Genomic DNA, 21,448 nt, shown 5'->3' with positions numbered 1-21,448 from the left:
AATAGGCGTTTGATGGAGTGTAACAAAAGATGGTTTGTAAACGCTATCTGAAAGAGAGATAAGCAGGAACTAAAAAGGGCAGGAAATTGAATGTGTACTTCCCTCCCACCTCACCACCAGGTTTCAGATGAGTCTGGAAAGGTCACTCACATAATTATTACAGTAACTGGTTCAAGGCCTTTGGAGCACAGCTGATCTGATTGTGTGTTAATGGCTGCAAAAGCAAGATAAGGAACATGTAAAGTAAAGAAAAAAAAATCTGCCGTAACACTATTGGCTTGCAGGATTGTCATAGGAGATAAACTGATGTTGCTTTATACCATATGGCTTTTTTATTACAGAATAACCCCAAGTTTGCCCTTGCACATGGGGTCATTTAAGCATCAGTGACCAAATTTTACTTCTTTGTTGGTGGTGGCTATGTGACATATCTCGTGATCTTTCTGGGTCTACAAAAGGTCACATGGTGAAATGAAACCTTCCAGAAAACTATAGCTAATGTAATATGGTCAGAATTTTCAGGGCCAAGACATGTGAAAGGCATCTGGAGACTTCTGTCTGATCAAACCAAGGCAATAAAATATCTCCTGTTACAAAAGATTGACCACATTTCTCACACTTGAATTCAACTCAGTAAGCATATTCAGCACCTACTACATATAAAAATACTCTAGGGATCCAAAAACTTGGCACGGTAAAGAAGACAGATACACATAGCTGGTGTAATGGGCCAGGCAAAATGATGAAATATGAGTGGTCATGTAGTCCCAAAGATAAGAGATTGGATCTCAAGAAAAGCAGGCAGGATTTAACAGAGAAGAGGCATTTAATCTAAGCCTAAGACTGAAGAGATTGTGATGACAGGATGTTTTAGACTGAGGAGACAGGGTTAGAGGATCATAGAAGCAGAAAAGCATGTGTGGATGAGCTATAGGAAGGGGTGTGGTTGATTAAGATATAGAGATGAGTTTGAAAATGTAAAGTGGCACCTGTCCTAGTTATTAAATTACCGCCTCTCAGCTCTACCCTTCTTACTCTGTTTTGTGATGTGAGGGCTGATTCTGTACACCACATTTCTGCACTGCCAAGGGGCACCCTGGAGGGAGACTGCAAGGCTTGAGGAAGGAGAAGGGACAGACTCCTTGTTTGCACTCTGTCTGCTTCTTGTCTGCTCGAGATTCCTGTAAATGGTACTTCAGCAAGGCGTCTTTCTGGGAACAGCAAAGGAATCTAGTTGGAGTTTTTCCAAGACTTGTAGGACAAGCTTCATTGCGCACCTCACCTCAAAACCCTAGTACCAGCCAGCTAGCTGGTGCCTGCACCTCAGAGGTCTGGGGCCTCAGAGGGGTACCTCTGAGCTTCTAATTTTTAATAATTTCAACTCTTCCTGTTTTTCCTCTCGGCCTTAGTGATGGTCACTGCTTTCTGCAGTTACTAACTCTCCATCCTTTAAAGTTCTCATTTTACTCTGTGTTCCCTAGTTAACTTATACAAAGTAGAAGTAAAATCTAAATGCAATCAGTTGAAAAAATCACCGACTTTCAAGTACATACCAAATTTAGAGAGAACCATTGAAATGAAATATTTATTAGAGCCCTAGGGGATTCCTTACTTGATTGTCCTTTGACCTCCTATCTCTCATTTCCTTTCAAGAGAATTGTGTCCAGTATTTAAAACCTGGGAAATATCAGACACTCATCCTTCGCTAACTAAAGACTCTGGGCTAAATGCTGAGCAAGAAAAGGCAACATTCCTCATTTCTCCTTCCTGCATACGCCACCAACCACTTTAAAATGTTATGTAATAATGTAGTTGCCAAATGGGAGCTAATTAAATCGACCTGGCTCTCTAGCCTTCTACTCTTAATATTCAGGCAGAGTGTGTGGATGAGCGGCCAGCAAGAGAGAGTGCTTAAAATTTTCATTTCCGACCCTGACCTACACCATTTCTCTCCTTTCAAGAAACATTACATCTAAATTATTAGAAGACAAATGGGTGTTATTATATTCTTACAGCAGTGTGGGGAAAGAGCTCCTACAGCCTCTGCTGATAACTCGTTTTCCCTGTAGCAACTTCTTTTTCATCAAGAACTTCTACATTATCCCCAACATAATTCTGCTAGTTTAATCCCATACTGCTGAATTTCACCCTCTCCCCACCTTGTTGAGACTGGAGAACAGCTTGTGAGCAATCTCTTGATAATAACCCTCCATATGTCTAAAACAGCCTTTTCTTTCCAAAGTAATTAATCCCCCTCCCCCGTGCCACTGCCTTTTTCTTACACTTTGTTGTATTTCCCAAGCTTTTACACACCTTTGCTTCCCTATGGATCCTCTTTTAGTAATTCCTATTTTTATGGGGAGATAATACCCTTGCAGAATTAACCAATACCAAGCATAGCATGTCACAGCCACTTCATGAGTAACTTCTGTACTCAGTATTGTATAATTCTATCTTCAGAGAGATTTCTAGGAGTGTAACTAGTAACTTCTGTTGTATTCTGCCGCAGCAGCCTATAGGGAAGCCATTTGATTTTTGTTAAATTCAGATTTAAGTAGAGTTTTCTTTAGAAGAAAATTCACGGTTTATTAGCTTTCCTATTGACTTTGTTCTTAACTTCAAATTAGGCTGGTTGGTGAACTTGTATAATATTAAGAGAGAGTGAAATTCAATAACCTAAAATCATTTGTCTTCTGCTATTTTCCTTTAAGGCTGCAGAAAAAATATCAGCTTATATATTTTTAAATTATCTGCATTAATTTATATCTTCTAAGTTATGAAATCAGCACCATTAGGGACAGATTATAGAGGTAAATGTATTCTTCAAGAGGAGTGAAAACATAGTTTGTGAGCAATGGAACAGTATTATTCTTTAACAATCAAAGAAATTCCCCAATTTGGCCTATCAAAGGTTCATGATCATTTCATGAGTCAGAGAAAATTCAAGAGGAAGAAAATTTGCTATTATTCTTGTTTAGTTTAAAGTTGGAACAAAAAGACGTGCAGTAAATCACTCTAAAGATGAAAGTTGACTGTGGGAGGACACCTTGGTCAAGTGTGTGCTGCTGCTTATGTAATGACTAAGACTGGACTCCAGAGCATTGCTAGATGCAATGAAAGATATGAAGATTGTCTGGCATCTCTTTGAGAACAGGGACTATGGAAATCCTTGGAAGCTGGTACAGTTCCTGGCATATAGTTATTAAAACCTCCAGATTTGCATTCAGTTTTAGCTTCTTTCAAGATACTTTAGGGCTTAAAACTTAATGATGGGGACTTGCTGGCTATTCTGTTTCCCTCTCTTGCCTGTCTTCTCCTCTTCCCCTAGACTTTCTGTTTCGCTTTATGTACTGCCGACTGCATCCTCTGGTCTTACAAGAAAACTCTGGTTGCCTTCAGCCATGACAGCCACCAGAGGAGATCAGAAAGCACGAGGAAAAAGAAGACAGAATATGAACTTCTTGATTCTTTCCTCAGCTGTTCCTTTGATGCATCTCTTCACAGCTGCAGAGACTACAGCTCCTGTTGAGTGGTCCTGGCTCCCTCCATGTGTCCTGCTTTCCCTAGTTTTAGTGACGCTATCTCCTCCTCCTTGCTCATTCAGGCTTAAGGGTAAGAATGACTTCCTGCTATCACTACTCTACAAATGTCTCAGTCTCTTTCCTTGGTCCTCTTGAACTTGCTCACAGATCTTCCACTAATGCCTGTACTATATTCTTGAACCATCTCAGTTGGATCCTGTTTCTAGCTGGATTCCTGACTAATACAGAGAAAATTTTAAGTAAAAAAAATATGTAAATAATTTAAAACTGTATTAAAGGTTATTAAGAAAAACTACAAGTATTTAGATAGAGAATAATGAGTGTGAGTTAGATAAAGTTTTCACAGATGGCCTCATTATAGGGTGATATTTAATTTGAAGGCAGAGGTTAAGTGGGAGGCAGCATGGAAAGCACAGGGAAGAGTGTTCCTGATAGAGAGAACAGCAAGTACAAGGGCCATGAGGTAGAAAAGAGCTTGAAATGCTCTGTGCCAGAATTTGGTCATAACACTCTATGAGGAACATTTGGTTAAAATATTCTACTGGGACAGACTGAGGGGAATACTCAGCTTGAGTGGCAACGTACTGATAGATATCTAGTGACAGATACTAAAATTCTTGGACAAAGGCCCACCAGAGAATCAAGCACTTGTTAAAGTGGGAAGTAGTTCAGGTGAGCTGTGGGAACTAAGCAGATGCTCAGATATTAATTTGAAATTGCTGTGATCATGTTGGGACAAAAATGATGATCTACTCCACGTGATAATGTGCTGTAAAGGAAGATGCTATTTCTGTGATCTTGTTTACTTTCATCAGAGTGGTAAGTTAGTCTTTATGTAGAGCTAGATCTCTTAATAACAGTGTTTTTTTCATAATGGTGACACTTCGTGGAAAGGATACCAAATGAGCAACAGAGGCATTCTTAACAGGCTGTGTGTCTTCTTTATCTCTTCTTTTATTTATTTATTTTTGGGGCAGGGCATGAGAGAGGGAGTAGCAAAGAAGGAGTAGAGAACTTAAAGAAACTAAAGTACTAAAGGAACATAATTTGACTGTTGAATCCTACCTGAATGAAAGGGACTTTAAGGATCAATTTACTAAGCATATTTCAAGACTTCCAAAAGTAAACACATCTAACTTATTAAATAAGTCTGCCTGGGGAAATATCCCATATTGTTTTTTTGTCTATAAATTCAGTTTTCTAATTTGTTTTACAATAGGACCTCTGTTTGTTTTCGGATTTAGTGCAAATTCTGGCATTCAAGAATTATTTAATTGCAGGATATACTAAAACCTTTGGCATCAAGCCAAGATATATTATTTTTGTATTTATCAGAATCGAGTTTCTTACTGTGGACAGTTTCAGGCACACTTGAGATCACAACATGGCAAAATGGTGAAAAACAAGACTTTTAAGGTATTATTTAATCTTGTGCATTTAACTAATACAGTGGTGCCTTGGGAGCAAAGGGGGATTGGTTCCAGGACCCCCCACAGATACCAAAATCCATGGATGCTGAAGTACCTTAGCCGGCCCTCCCTATCCAGGAGTATATAGAAGGTCAACTGTATCTTTAGGTTTGGAAGACTTCTTCAGATATCTGCCCAAATACCTCCCTAGATGAATTTTAAATTCTTGAAATGTATTTCTATTTATATGCATCTTTTGCTCAAAAGATGGGCCACGCAATAATTTATTTTCTTTTTGGTCTATTATGATCCTGCTTCTATTTAGGTTTAAGCAAAATTGCACATATACGTTATCTCAATCAGTCTTGAAATTAGAAAACATAGTATTTACTATGTTCATGCCCTAAACCCCCTCTTATTAGCTGAATTTTTCATATTTACTAATATTTTCCTCCCCCATAGGCTAAGCTTACTTTAAGCACATTTGTATAGCAGTTTTATCTCCAAGTACTTTATAGTTATGCTGTGGGAGTTAGCTCACCACAACTGAAGTCAAATGATTAGTAAATCTGATAGAGATGCATTCATGCAAATTATAATTATAGAGTCTAGAAAGGACCCCGAGGTCTTATCACCCTAAAAAACCAAAACAACAACACTCTGTTTAAAATAAATCATAATACTCTAATCAAATATAATCAAAATCCCACTCCTGCCTCTACGCCCAACACTCATATTGTAAACATCATTGACAAGTGATTATATATCACAGGATTTAAACCCTCAGAAATGGAATCATTAAGTATAGCAGACATTAGAGTGTGATATAAATCATCTTTCTGATTTGGGGGATGATTACATGTTGTACATATTGACAGCTGGTGCTACCATGTTATCATTTCAGGAGACACTGAAGTAATCAGTTCGCTCACTGTAACTATTGTTGTCATGACTTTTATACTGTTGTCTTATTATATCTTATCAGAATTTACATCTTATACATGGGGAGCAGTTAGCACCTTATCCTTTTATCATCTTTTTATTTACGTCATTGCTGAATGAAATTTAAGAATGATACTGAAATTTTATGACATGTAGGCAAAGAGATTTAAAGCTCTTCTTCTATTTAAAGAAGTTTCCTTTATGTTAAAATGGTAAAATTACATAAGTTATTGTTCATAGAAATGACTAGAAAGCTAATTATAATTGGTTACTTCATCAATTCCCATTTGCCCTTCTTTTAAAAAACGAATAGCCACCAAGGAGTTTCTGAGAAAATGACACCTAACAAAATAAGTGATCCAAAAATAAGATATGTCACATTTTAATAAACAATTGTGTCTAATTATGGAAGAATATGTACTTACTTGCCAAGTGCAAAGCACTCCATCTTAACAGTTGTTCCCTTAGCAGCTGTAACCATGAAAGGAAAATGGACCTCAATTTTCGGCTCATATTCTCCCATCACACCTGGGAAATAAGAATAATCTTTAAGCATAAAATGAATGTCACAATTTCTTTCCAATCCCGGAGATGTTACATTGAAAAGCACTGTGGTTCGATTGTTAATGTCCGTTTGATGACTGCTAAATTTTTGATGCATTGAAATAAGTACACTCAGACTTAATGATTATGATGAAGTCTTAGTCTTCCCTGAACGATTGGGTTGCATGTATGTTCAATACCATTTAAGACAAAAATTACTGAAAGTGTTAATTAACACTGGTAGTTTAGTTACTGATTATGTTCCAGAGGAAATAAATAACTATGAACATTTCCCATGGTAAATAATAGTGTTGATTCTTTTAAAAATAAGTATAGGTGTTGGAACTTTCTTTATCTTTGTCACGTGAATGAATATTTATTTATTAAGTCAACATTTATTTGTTGAATATCCATAATGTGTAAGCATTTTGCTAGGCATTGTGGGAGTTACAAAGATAAATCAGCCATGAACTGTTCTCTCAAGCACTCCACAAGTGTATTCTTAAAGGAAAAAACAACATATACCCAAGTGTGGGAGAAGAGCTATATATCAAAATAATCATAATGCAAGATAGGAAGTGATGGGTGTCATGAATGAGATATCTCTAAAGTATTGTGTGCATTTGAGGAGATTATAAGAATAGTTAGGATTTGGATAAGTAGGGAAAAGATAGGAGTGAAAGTAAATGGAACTGTAAGAACAAAGTCAAAGAGACAGGAAACCACCAGAAATAGGAATATCAGTTTTTCTGGCATGTTGGTATGTGAAGGGAAGTGATACTAGACAAATTTGTGAATATAAATGGAGTCCAAAAAAAGAGGGCTTTGATTATCAGAGTAAGACATTCAAACCTAAATCTGTAAGTAACTTGGAGCCATTGGGGTTTTGAATAGGGGACTGGCATTTTGCTGAGATGTATATACTGGAACTGGAGCAGAGACTGGTAAATCAATTACATTATTCAATAACCCAAGATAGAAGCAATAAAGGCCTGGACTTGAGTTACGGTAGTGAACAAAGAGAAAAGGCGCTAGATGGGAGAACCTACGAAGAATTGAATGTGTTACACAATGAGGGTGTTGGGGATAAGGGTGTGGACCTCATCAATAATAACATTAAGGTTTCCAGCTTGGGGGAGTTGGGCAATGTCAATGAACAGAACACAGCTACAGTAGGAAAGCTGATGACTTTCATTTTAGGAGTATTGAGTGTGATACCTATAGGATATTCAGAAGAAAGTGTCTGACCAGATAACGTAATGAGAGAATGAAGCTTGACATGTGTTCTGGGCATGTTGTACACACTTAGCATCCTAATTTAGAGGTGGCAGTTGAAGCCATGAGATTGGATAGGACTTTCACCTATCAAAATACAATGCACTAGCTGAGGCCTGGTGAATTCCATGGCTAGTGCCCTCAGGTAGCCCTGGAGCTAACTGTCTCCCAAAAATAATTTTTCGGAGATCCTTATGTGTAAAGCACGACAGAGGACATAGTTATCATTTAGCATAGACACTTGTCTGAGGAGCTTGTGTGTGTGTTTGGGGACATCTATGTTTATGCCCATGTTTGTACATATAAGTCTATGTGCGATTCCGTTGTGCATGCATATGTGATGAGAGAGAAGAGAAAGAAACCCAGATAGAATAAAATAAATGTTATAAGATATAAAGGCAAGATGCACTGTATGTGCAAAGGGAGAAAAGGTTACCTTTGGCAAAGAAAATCTTTCTGTGTTCATTTTTTGTTTGCTATTATTGATCTGAGCTGAGCCTTGAAGGAAGAATGCAGATAACTTTAGATGGAAAGTGTTTAAGTTCACTGAGAACATGAAGATCATCTTTCCTCTTTTTGCTAGTTTTTTGCAAAGCAATAATAGAGAAAATATTACTGATGTTTTCATCAAAGAGATTGGGGCTTCTGGACTTGGCTCTGTTAATGACTAGACTGTGCCATCTCTGACAGGTTGCAACCTCTGTGTCTCATTTTTCTAATCTATAAAGTGAGGGAATAGAAGAGAATTACCATTAATGTAATGTTTTGCTCTATCAAGCTAACTCCCTGGATTGCTTCCTAGTTTAATGCTTGCTGCACACAAAAAGTCTGACAAATGGCAAGCGAATTGAAAGGTTAGTACTGCTATATCACTCAAAACAGATGTTTAAGCACTTCGTCTCTATCTCTTTCTCAATAATGGTTTTTGCTTCTACTTCTTTTTTTGTTTCCTTCGCCTGCCCTCCCCCAACACTTTCCAACTTCTTTTCTTTTATGTCCTCGTGTCTTCTTTTTTCCCTCTGTCTCTCCTGAATAGCAGGATTTGGCCTGCTGGTGATACCTGGCTGAAGGTATCCAATGGAAGGTTCATCTTTAATGCCCTCTTGTAAGCCCCCATATGAGGACTCCCAGGCATCTGTTCAGTGGCTATCTTTGACTCCTCACCTGAAGCAGTCCCTAAAGTCAGCTTCCAATCTCCCCATCCACTCTTAACATTGATTCTCTAGTATTCTTGTTCCTTGTCTGCCTGTTAACATGATGGTTTAATAATAGATGATTTAGTATGATGCTTATTAAACTTAACACCCTTACTTCCACTGGTTCCTGTGAATGCTGGCAGTTGCTGAGTGCCGTGGAGTGTTGTAGAAGGGCAGTGACAGTCAAGCTGAATTTAGAAAATATTTCTATATAATTATTTCCAGGGCGTTGTTAGGTCTCAGAAGAAAGGAACTTGAATCTCCAAAGCTCCAGTAGCTTGTGTTGATTTCTTTTCCTATCCTAAATAAAAATTTCCTTTAGAATCCACTTTTATAGTAATGCTTTTGTATTCTTTTTATTAAAGAGCGTCCTACAATTGTACAACATTTCATGTCCTTTAAAACTTTGATCTGCCTCTGAATAATACCAAGGTATTACTGAAATTATTGGTGAATAGGAGCCAGATCCATATATTCTCTCTCGTGTCTTTCAGATAATGTTTGTGAATTGCAAAGAAGACATTCTTTTATAACTTTAATCTTTAAGACGGATTCAAATGATGGGCACTCCTGGTAGTATTTGGGAAGTAATTTTGTCTAGGTAGGGCCTCCTGGTGTTCCTCAAATGATTCCCATTTGGCCAAAGACACTATTAAGCCTCACTGCAGGGCCCAAGAAGTTTGTTAATATCTGAACTAGATATTAAAAATACAATGAAAAGCTTTGAATAAGAGGCTTCAAATTGTTTTACCTAGTTTGAGCTGTACTGTACTATAAGAAATAAATGGCATTTTACTTCGATAATGATGATATAAGACAGAAATCTCTTTAAATATGTCTCGCTCTTTAACAATTGATTACATTCAGGAATTAAGTTTTGTTTTATGTTTCATGGGATAATTTCATGTTAGAGCTAAAGTTCAACTTAGCTTATATAATATACCCTCTTCCTTTTAAAGATGAGAGAGCTAAGAGTCAAAGAAGACAGCTAATTGGCCCCAGGCCTTATGGAAAACTGTTGGTGGAAATGGGGCAAAAATAGGACTTTTCTGACCTTAAGTCCATACCTATTTTCTTGACATCACTCTGTTGAGGGATTTCAATCACAGAGTATAGGAGTCCATGCATACCACACAAGCTACATCAATTGTTGATTGTCTGTCATGGCTATTTGGTTTATTTCAGCTGCAGTTTTTAATATCTCAAGTCATATGCAGCTTAGCTTGTAATTTCTTTTGTTGGGTAGGGTATGATGATGAAAGGAAAGGGAAACAGTTATGTAAGACACATAAGTAAAGATCAAAATATTAGGCTTATCTCTTCAGTCAAGGTAACTCTTTTATTTTTTGATAGCCCCTAGTACTAACTTAAATATGCTCGAGACACCTCACTGTGTCTTCATGTCTTTCCCCCCACCTATCTCTTCTGGCTTAGCTGACTGCCCTACTTTGGAATTACATGCCATTAAAAGATGACCTCAAATTACTCTAATTCCTAATAACAGAAGCCTTCCAGCTGAGAGCATATTACTCTCTTTCTATGTCTTCATGGTTGTTGATTTTCTTATTTATTCCAATTACTTACAAAGAACTAGAGAGCTTTTCCATAAGTGGAATGCAATTTAGAGCAGTATTTTTCCAAGTATATTGCAGAACAGAGAGCCAATGACAATCAGAAAAATCGGGAAAACTTATTAAAATTTCAGGCTACAGCGTTCAACTCCAAGCCCGGTGATAAATAATCTTTGAAGGAGGGGCTACTGACTCTATTTTTTAATAATTTGTCTGGGTGATTTTATGTACATTAAAGAAATTCAAAGTTGGACCTGCCTTAATTCTGATTTTTATCATGTTATTTGTCCTTTTTAGTATTAGAATGTAGCAGACTAAAAATGCCTGAAAAAATGGCATACAGAGGGTCTATAATCTGCATTCATTGATGACTTGCACTAAAAGTAGGACAAATTATAATCAAATGTATGTATTAGTTCTCATACCAGAGCCAGATTTGTTTGCTTTTTTTTCTGATCATCTGGAGATCAGTTCTGATTGGTCACTGTCCATGTGATGACAGTTGTTACATATTTTAAATGACATTTCTGCCTGACACTCATGGCAATACTCATCTCTAGGGTTAATAATTCATGTCTAGTAAACCTTTAAAAATTGGCATAGCTAATGAGTTAAAAAGGTATGGCTGATCATTTTCTTGTGTACAAAGAATGTATATGATATTTTTGTCTTCAACATCTTTGCCAATTGTACTCCACATCTGTATCTTGTCTTTCAAGAATAGCGGCTTATATTCTCAGTGCTTCTTTTGGGAAATGTCTCTTCCATCTTCTCTAACCATGTGAGTTGAATCAGAGCCACTATCTTCCCATAGGTTCTGCCTTCCTGGCTGTGGTTGTTAACTTGTTATGGGCATCTGATCCAAGCTCGGCCAGTAGAATTGGAGTTGAAGATGTGATGGTGGAGGTTTAGTGACTCTCAGGTGGAAGGGAAAGTGTTATTAAAGACATAGAAGTAAGATTCTATCTGAATTTTATCAGAAATTTAATTTTATTGTATTGAGTATGAAAGAACAGTGAGAGAGAAATTTCAAATATAAGTAGGAGCTAGATAATAAGTAATATCCAGGAACATCATATTTTATTAGTCATCTATTAAGATGCTGCAGCAGTGGCTTGATAAATTGGCACGGCACTCATTTGGAAAAATAGTTTCAACAATCAATAGGCAACTGATTTTATCTAGAGATAGCACCAAGAGTTAATATTATTCATAGTATTGTTATCAGTGATTACATGTTGGTAAATCAAACACAATAAATCTAATGAAGATATAGCTAGGATAAGCATCAAAATGAACTGAACTATAGTTTGCATGTTAAATGGCTTGCATATTTTAATGCATTGAATTACTTAGTGAAATGTCTTGGAGATTTTCTTTTATTTCACCACAAATATATGTGATATCACAGTTCTCTACATTATTTTTATTTTATACTTCTTGAGTTTCAATAGAAGCTTTATTTGCAATTATTTTTTACTGTCTTTAGCAATCTGAATATAAATATAAAATTATTCTGCTATGGAAGCCCCCTGGTAAGGAAATGAAAGTCCAAATAAATAATAACAACAAATAAGTGATAATAATAATAATGATAAAAATAGAGGAGAGAAAGGAAATGACTAAATAGTTGACACTATGCTTACAGATATTGTGCTGGGTTTGAGACATGTCACTGTACCCATCCTTTCAGGACATATTAAATATCAACCTGTGATTCCCAGATAAATGAGGCAGATCCCAGCAGCAGCGCTGGCTCTATTGAAACATTGAGGCAATCACAGAATCTTTTTAGATTCACTTTCTCCTGTATAATGAGATTGCTAATGTTACTGAGGGTTTAGAAATCTAGTGGTATGTTAGGGAATGTATATTGTAGGTTAATATATCCCTGTTACTTACTGTTTTCAAATAAATTGTTATAGGCTTTGGAGATTTTAATCATTTAGAAAAGTGTCCAGATGCCTCCTTTTCAGTTCCCTAATGAGTCCCTGATAAATAACAGTTTCATAAGCCTAGATAGACAGACAATATATTGTTTTCTCACCTCAAAAAATGTATACTACCCTGAGTCATAGTTCTTTTTAGGTGAGTCATTGTTATGTAAATAAAGGGATTGAAGGATCTCCTGACAAAAGGAAATAAATGACTTGTGTTATCTTCAAACAAATGCACCATTATGAGCATTATTTATCTAGGGAGATTGAGAAGAACTAGAGAGGTTTATTATTATGGGATGTTTTTCAATACTATTATGTATGTTCTCAAAAATCAGAGAAACCAATAGATTTTTTTCCCCTTCCCAAGCATCAAGAATTGGTCAAGGGGCTGCCTCACACTGTAATTGCTTTCCTCTGACTACTGAATTTTAAGGTGTATTTTCTTCTCCTGTTCTTGCCACTGTGATTTTGGGAAATATACCCATCTCCCCCGACTATCATCTGAGGTCTCATTCCATGCGCATCAATAATTTGGAAAAAGAACTTACAAAAAAAAAGCAACTAATTTTTTTCTCTACAACATACAAGCTCTCTAAACATGAAAACAATAGGCTAGATAGAGAAAACTTGAAAAATTTGATAGCAAAGGGTTGAACATTCACTTCGAATGAGAAGTATGTTGAAGAGTTTTCCTTTTTTAGAAAAGTAAATGTTTTCTATTTTCACAAATTTCTCTTCACAAATAAAATTACAGAATCTTCTTTGTAAATATATCTATACAACAAAAACATATATGGTTTCATAATAAGTCCATTATTTAAAACTCTTATGAGTTAATTTTGTATACTTAAATTTTCTTTCACTTTGTGAAGTGTGTGTGTATGTCTGTATGTCTATCTATGTGTGGTTTTGAATATATATAAAAAAAAGAAAAATTTGGTACCTGCTAAAAATTCTGGTACTTTGATTTTTATGATATGCCACCAAGAGCCATGTGACTATAACAAAAGATCAGCTATTGAATGAACTAGATTCCTCACTTCTACAGCCAAGGGCACTCTTTAGAAGCTAGCTGGACTGGACCCAGTAATAATGGGCAAACAACTATATTGACTCAAAAGGAAATTAAATAAAAATACAATGGTTTTGAAAGACATATTAATGTTCAATCCAATAATTAAATGCCTTGAAAGTCTAAATAATTCTATGAGAATCTCCCTCCCTAATCAGAGTTGGTTCTTTTCAATTGTGATTTAATTACAAACTAAGTTTTTATACAATTCATTCAAATATTTATTTCTAAGAGAAGATTTTTTTTCCACTAAAAAGAGAAAGTAAAGTGACTAGAAATATGGTGGACTTTCTCACTGCATTAAACGCGTTAACCATAAATTGTTATATCCATAGTCCTTTGTACAAGAAACTAAAAGCATGCGGTGAGATACAAATAAGATAAAGGTGAGGCAAGGCCAACCTAAGTTATGAGGAGGCAGTTCCTACACACACATCATCTGCAAGGTAGGGAGGATTAATTCAAATGGAAGGGTAAGACTAAGCCAATCAGACAGTAGAAAAGCTGTCTACAATAGCTGAGTCACACACTGGAGCAGAAATAAAGGGAATAGCTATATATCGTGTTGCCAAGATTCCTGTAACTATTTGGATTCAGTTACCTTCCAATCTCAGTTCTCATGAAGTCACGCCATATTATAGACCCTAATCTTGGATTTCTCTAGTATCTCCTTTCTTTTATCATGTCATGTATTTCCTAAAAACAAAAGTCTTTTATTAGGTTCATTTGAGTGAACTTCTGATCCTTGCAACTACTTAGAACACACCCACATTGCCTTTTATTTCTAAACTTTTAACATTCTTCAGAGAGATTATTCCTTCCAGAAAAGTTTCTTACCCATAGCTGTCTATCTATTCATACAGTAATCACCAAGGAGTCAAGGGACTTAAAATATCCTGGAGGAATTAGTTCTGCCAGCTCAGTTGATCAGCTGCCTGGTTGCATAACTCTTCGAGAAAATGTGATAAATGGATGGTTTAAACTATTGTTAAAAGTTTATTTTTACACTTCAATCTGCACAGATTGTTTTCTCACTTCAGTCTTGTTGTTGAGAATGCCAGTATTCCTGCTGTTAGCACTCACATTTGAGATACTAAACATACCAGGCCCTGATTTGCTCTGTAAACAATTCACGACATATTTTATTTTACAAAGTCTTACTGATTTCAAAGGCTCTATGGATGATATAGTTCAAAAGATACATATTTCCCGAGGGGAAACGTTGATTATCACAGCCTCATCACAGGGCTTTCTGTGCATTGAACACTCTAGATGTAGAGAGAGAATAAACACTGGCTGAACACCTGTTATAAGCCTGGCGCTGTGTTAAATGTGTGTAACTAAATTGTCATTTAAATGTTACAACAACAGCAAGGTAGATATGATTGTGCCTATTTTAAACAAGAGGAAACTGATTATTGGAGACGTTAAGCAACTTGCTCAACATCACTAGCTATAAAATGACAAGTAGGGGGTTCAAATCTAGGACTACATTAATTCTGAAACCAACCTCCCCTCATTATGCTATGCTGCTCCCCAGGAAAAGTTCCTACTGTTTGCAAAGCAGAATTCATTTTGTCAACTCTAATTTTGTGGACAACTAAACTCTACTTCAAATATTACTTTTTCAGGAAAGATTTTTCTGATCTTCTACTCCCTGCCCCTCCCTACCCAACAAGGTTAATTTCTTTCTCTCTTTTTATATGTGTATATAAGGAAAGAGTACTATAATATATATACAGTTATAGAATACATATATATGTTGTATTCTGTTCCTATATATATAGACTATATGTATACGTTATAGTACTCTCTTCTTTTTTTTGTAAAACTAATCACGATTATAAGCAATTGTTTAATCTGATAGCACTTGTATTCCTTTCTCAATCTGTTTCTCTTCTAATCTATAAGCTCTACCAGGACAAGAATTACACTGTTTTATTCCCTCTGCATTCCCAAACAGTGCCTGGTACAAAGTCAGTGCTCAAGAATATTTGATAACCGGATTAATGAATCTGCTCATCATCAACTCTGTGGAAGATATGTGATAGGTGACATAGAAGCAGCAAATATTTTATTTTTATGTATTTCAATGCTTATGCTCTTTTTTCATTTTGAGGAAAATTGAAGGCAATTTTCTAATGTGGAATCATAAAAATCTATATTTTTGTTTTAAATTACTGTGATATGGTCACATGAGCATAAACAATATTTTGTGAGTGAATAAAGTGATAAAATCTCTCCATTTGTCCATAATCAATCAGTTGCCAAGTTCTGTTAATTTGCTTTCTATAAAATCTTTCCCATCCACTCCTTTTCTTCCATTCTGATTGTCATTAAGTTAGATTCCCTTTTATCCAGATCATTAGCTTCCTCAGTGTAGAGATCCTTGATGGCATGCGTGGTGGTCCTTATAGGATTATAAAAAAGAGAAAATAGGAGAGAAATTTGAGATATGGCTTAGACAGCTCTTGGAGGAAGTCTTGCTATAAAAGAAAGCAGAGAAAATAATATGGGAGCTGGAGAGAGGTGTTGAATTAAGAAAGAGTTACTTTTAAGATAGTAAATATTCTAATATATTTACTGAGGAGAATGATTCAGTATGGAGGGAACAAATGGTAGGAGAGAGGGGATAAGTGCAAGGAAATTCCTTGAATTAAGAGGGCATGGAGTCCAGTGCATAGAACTGCCAAGAACAGTTCTTTAGTCGTAATAAGAGGTAAGGTAGCATAAACGGATAGAGGTACAGGTAAGATGTTATATTTGTTGCTGGAGTAATAAACAAAATCATAAATTTCAGGAAAAACCTATGTTCGAAGTTATGTATTTTTTCCTATCCACAGCTGCATAGAAACATCATGAAGTGAATGGGACAAAGGCTGAGGTTGGGGTTAGAGATCTGCCAAGTGAATAGAATGTGATAGAGAGACTGGGGAGATACAGAGTTGGGAGTGTACAGAGAAAAATGTTTATAATGGATGATTTTGTAATCTAAGCTAGAAATGGAAGGCATCTGAGGACATGAGGGTGTGATGGACAGTGAAACAGTGGATTGATCAAAGCACTGGGGAGCCTGAGAGGTTGAAGAATGGTTTCAGTGGAACGTGCTAAACAGAATTATTTGGACAGAAAGGAGGCTATGGGGCAGACAGCTGTTTACTTAAAATTGAAACTTTGATGAAGGCAGAATAATTGGTAATGGCAAAAATCAGCCTATTACTTTTGTAATGGATAGCTAAGGTGGGATAGGGTACAGGTTCATAGGAAGCAAGGAGGTCAAGAAACTGAGAGGTCAGGACATTGAATGGATCACTGATGTAAATATAGATGTCACCAAGACAGAATAAGATCTTCTATAAATAAGGAAGACTGAACTAGAAGGATGAGAGATTATTACACTAGAGTTGACTGCAACTGCTGAAAAGCATATCATGGATCCTTTCTCTTTATTTACTAATGTCTCATTCCTTAGTTTTCCATTCAAAGACTTCAATGTTCTAGCTTCCAGTTATCTTTTCAACTTTACCTCTCACTCTTCCCCTTTATGCATCCACTATTCTATGTGACATAAATGATTGTTATTTTCAAAATGTACATTATCATTAACTAATTATGAGCCTTCACACATGCTGTTGATCTTTATCTAAAAATACCTTAATCTCATCCCTTGCACACTAAAATTCAGTTTATTAATAAACTTCACTTCAAATTGTATCTCATCAAGAAGACGAAGAAGGTCAGGGCCGGCCCTGTGGCCAAGTTGTTAAATTCATGCACTCTGCTTCAGCGGCCCTGGGTTTCCCCAGTTTGTATCCTGGGCGCAGACACGGCATCACTCATCAAGCCATGCTGAGGCCGCATCCCACATAGCACAACCAGAAGGACCTACAACTAGAATATACAACTATGTACTGGGGGACTTTCGGAAGAAGAAGGAAAAAAAAGAAGATTGGTAACAGATGTTAGCTCAGGTGCCAAGCTTTAAAAAAAAAAGATGAAGAAGGAGAAGGAAAAGATGGAGAAGGAAAAGAGGAGAAGGATGAGGAAGAGGAAGAAGAAGAAAGAACACAAAAACCAGCTCTCCTCCCTGTAAAAAAAAAAACAAAAAACTTCCGTAATTCCCCCAGCAAGAAATCTTGTCCTCTACTTCTGGATTACGTGATGTTTTATTTCTTATGATAATAATTTTGTTCTACCCTGTATTGCAGTTATTTACATACTGCTATTCCAATTATCTCAGTGGTCAAAACCATCATCACCAAATCTGAAATATCCTATCTAGCCCAATCTTATTCGTAATTCTCCTTTAGTCTGTCTTCCTTTCCAATGTCTTTGTAACATATCTTTGAACTCCTGGGTCATTATAAGCAAACTCATCTTTTTGTACAACTGTTTTAATGCCTCACTTTATCTGCTTCTCAAAAAGAAACCTGAATTTTCCCATATCATATTCATCTGGCTTTCCTTAGTCAATAGATTAATGTGGCATGCTGTCAACTCATTCTCCAAAATGTCATTTAAGACTCCAGATCAACATTTGAAACTGCTGGTCTGTCCTTCCTATTACAGCTGGAGTTACCGTCCTGAAAGCAAGCAAGCAAATAAACAAACAACAAAGAACAACAAAAAAACCCCACAAAAACTTCTTAATAGCTAATTCCCTTCTTAAAGGACTCTGTTTCCTCAATAATATTTTTAAAATAAAATCTGAACCCCCTAGCATTTGCTTTCAAAGCGCTTCACGATTCGATCCTTACGTCTCTATATAGCCTTATATTTAGTGACACCTATCTTCCCAAATCTTACACTGTAGCCATACGACACTTTTCTCCACTTCCCAAACTAACCATGCCACTTTAAAAACACATGCTGTTTGCCTCTCTGTAATTCTTTTAACCTTTTCCTCTATTTAAGAAACTACCATTCAGCTTTAAGAATCATACTTAAATTTCATCTCTGCATCTTTAGAAGATTTAATTTTACTCCTTTCTTTGTTTTCACAGTAGTCAGATCAAACCATTATTTCAGCGCATTTCTCATTGCATTTTAATGATGTTTACTTCTACGTATTCCTCATTGCATTGTGGTATCTAGCAAAGAGGAAATGAAGTGTATTCTTCTTTGTACCTGCAGTGCCTGAACATAAATTGATTAACTTCTGTCAGGCTACATGTCACTCTTTGGGGCAGCCTGTATTCCATGGTCTGCAAGTTTTTCTTGTTGAACACTTGATTCCGTTTCCTTATCAAAATGTTGATCTACTATCTTGCATTGATTCTTATAAACATTTTCTTCACTTCTCATTTGAAGTTTGAGAGTGTTTCAGGAGCAAATCAAGGAATTTTATCACGTTCTTTCTAGTATTTCTTTCCATAGACATAATTTTAATTCAAACTGTCACTGCCTTGACCTTGCTTGCTGGTATACTTGGCCTGTGGTTCTGCTGTTTTTTTCTATCCAATCCATTCTGTACAATGAATCTAGATTAATTTTTGTAAAATAGCATTATCATCGTTTATTTCCCTTTCTTAAAAAATCAGTGATTCCCCATTGCCTTATTGGTGAAATTCAAACTCATTGTTTTGGCATATAAAGCCCTAAAAATCTGCTCCAAAGCTAAAGTTTCAACCCTAGTTTTCACTTGACCATAAAAAGTCCACTACTCTGGTTAGACTGTCTCTGAAATGGCGCATTCATTTATCTGCTATATTGAACTTATCAACCTATATATCCACTCAAATGCTCTTCATTAACAAGATCAGATTAAATTTCTTTTGCTCAATAATATTTTCTACAGCCACAGTAGCCCACAATGATGGATCCATACTGTATATCTTATAGCATTTACTATTTACACTTCTCATCTCTATTTGGTCATGTTTTATTTAATGTTTTGTGTTTTCATGTCTTGTTTCTCTAATGAGATGGCTAATTTATTGGTGGCTAGAGCCATATCTTACACTTAGTTTTGGCTCATACAGGCTCGGATCATGGTAGGTTGATGCACATAGATAGTCCAAGTCTACTATAAACCAAGTGATAAGGGCTAGTTACTAAGTACCAAATTATATATCCAGTATAGAATGACAAATAACCTTCAAATTCATTCAAGAATTTATCATTACTCAAGATTGAGAAACCATCATAAAGCTTCCAGAATTTCCCCCAAATCCTCATGGATAATTTCAGATTTCAATGTCATTTGGGAGAAAAATTAGATTTACCAATTTTTGATTCTATATGGATATATACATGTGTATATAACAAAAATATATAATATTTTAAAAATGGATTAACCCATTAATATATTGTAGAACTGTCTATTCTTTGGTCATTAAAAAGATTTAATTTAGGTCTTTAACACTGATGAAATGGAGATTTTAGCTTAAGCTTGTCAATGATGATGACTAAATCACAAAGTATTTGAGTTTTCACATCTTTATTTTCACAAAAGAATCTATTTGTCTTGGCAATATACAACAATAGGACTACATTAATCAGGATTTTTAGTATCCTTCTTTGTTGAATATATTATCCAGTATTAAGCTAAAACAAAGATCAAAAAGAATTTGACTACCAAATAATTATTTAATATAACTACTCACATTAATAAGCAACAGCAATTAGGAACTGATATTTAATAGACTATAAAAGATACACTTTTTCTTTCTTAGAAAAGGAAGGAAATAAGTCAGAAGAGGATTCATAACAATGCAAAGGGATCCTCCTTTGCAAATTGTCCTAGTTCTGTGTGGGTATGAATACATGCTTTCAGAAGAAAACCAGAGCAGGACTCTACCTATAGTAAGACTAAGTGTTCACTGCAACACACTGGCTATACAAAGGTTGAATTTCTAACACCGAAAAGTCTTGGGAAATCTGTTTTTCCTTTTTTTAAGTTACACATCACCTTATCCCCACTTGACAAATCTGTTCCACAGGTTTAAGTAGGTTTACTGAAATCAAGCTTTGGGGAAGTAAGCAATACAGTGACAGATGCAAACATGATCTGTAAGGTCGTATTTCTTCTAGTAGTACTATGACTTTTTTATATTGCTGGTAATTAGATTTTTGAATGGTTTTTGTAGCTTATAACCTACTCCTCCCTTATTTTTGAAGCTTTTTATAAGATTTCTAAAGTTGTAGTGATAAATGAAAACATAAATTACAGTTAGAGGCCTACTATGACATTTCAGGTCAAGTACCAATTACTGCTACATGTATAACAATAATATAATAATGAAAATAATACCCAATCCTTCTATGGGGTTTACTGTATACCCAGGTACCTTTCTAAGTCCTTTAGATGTGTCAACTCTAATCCTCACAACCCTTTTAATTGACCTACTAATTATCTTTATTTTACCTCTGAGGAAACTGAATCAGAAAGGTTGAAAACTTGTCCAAAGTCATGCCCATTAAATACCACAGAGAGAATTTGAATTCAGTAAGTCTGGCTCCAGAGTGCGTGCCCTTCTCCACACTGCTAAATAATGAATGAATTGTATCCCATGTGTTCTGCAGTAAATCAGTGCTTTGGAGCCAATGACATAGTTTTTTTCATAGAAAATAGTAAGTAATTGTTTAGTTACTATTTAACTCATACAATACTACCTAGTTCATAACAAGTGGTTTATGGTACTAACATGGCGATTTGAGGTTCTAGGTCCAAGAAGCAAAGATCTTTAGGGTTAAGAAGGAAGGAGAAAAATAAATCACCTATCTTCCCTACACATGCTTCCTTCATAGATGCAGAGTCAGCCTCAGACAAAAACTTGAAATGTGTTTTTTCTCATATTCCACTTCTTTTTATTTACTTTTCTTCCCTAGTTACCTTGTGTATGTTTTCCTTCTGTCTATGCACTCAAATGTCACTTCACTCTGCAATGTCATTGCACTGTGCAAGTGTTCCTGATGGCCCTGTAGAGTTAGTTCCTGTCCTCTTTGCTCCCCTGACA

General features: G+C 35.8%; 1 protein-coding gene across 2 annotated transcripts in view; it reads right to left on the bottom strand.

Annotated features, from left to right (window-relative positions):
- The window catches only part of CNTN5 (contactin 5), a 1,137,031-nt gene that overhangs the window by 282,593 nt on the left and 832,990 nt on the right, over positions 1–21,448 (bottom strand). For both annotated transcript variants that reach the window (XM_023644694.2, XM_070272715.1), the window contains one exon: positions 6,319–6,421. In XM_023644694.2, the coding sequence (XP_023500462.1) occupies positions 6,319–6,421 (103 nt within the window). The remainder of the gene's footprint in view (positions 1–6,318; positions 6,422–21,448) is intronic.

Source organism: Equus caballus, chromosome 7 (assembly GCF_041296265.1).
Source record: "Equus caballus isolate H_3958 breed thoroughbred chromosome 7, TB-T2T, whole genome shotgun sequence".
Taxonomy (NCBI): Eukaryota; Metazoa; Chordata; class Mammalia; order Perissodactyla; family Equidae; genus Equus; species Equus caballus.
The sequence above is the reverse complement of the archived record's forward strand: the minus strand, read 5'-3'. Positions and strand labels throughout refer to the sequence as shown.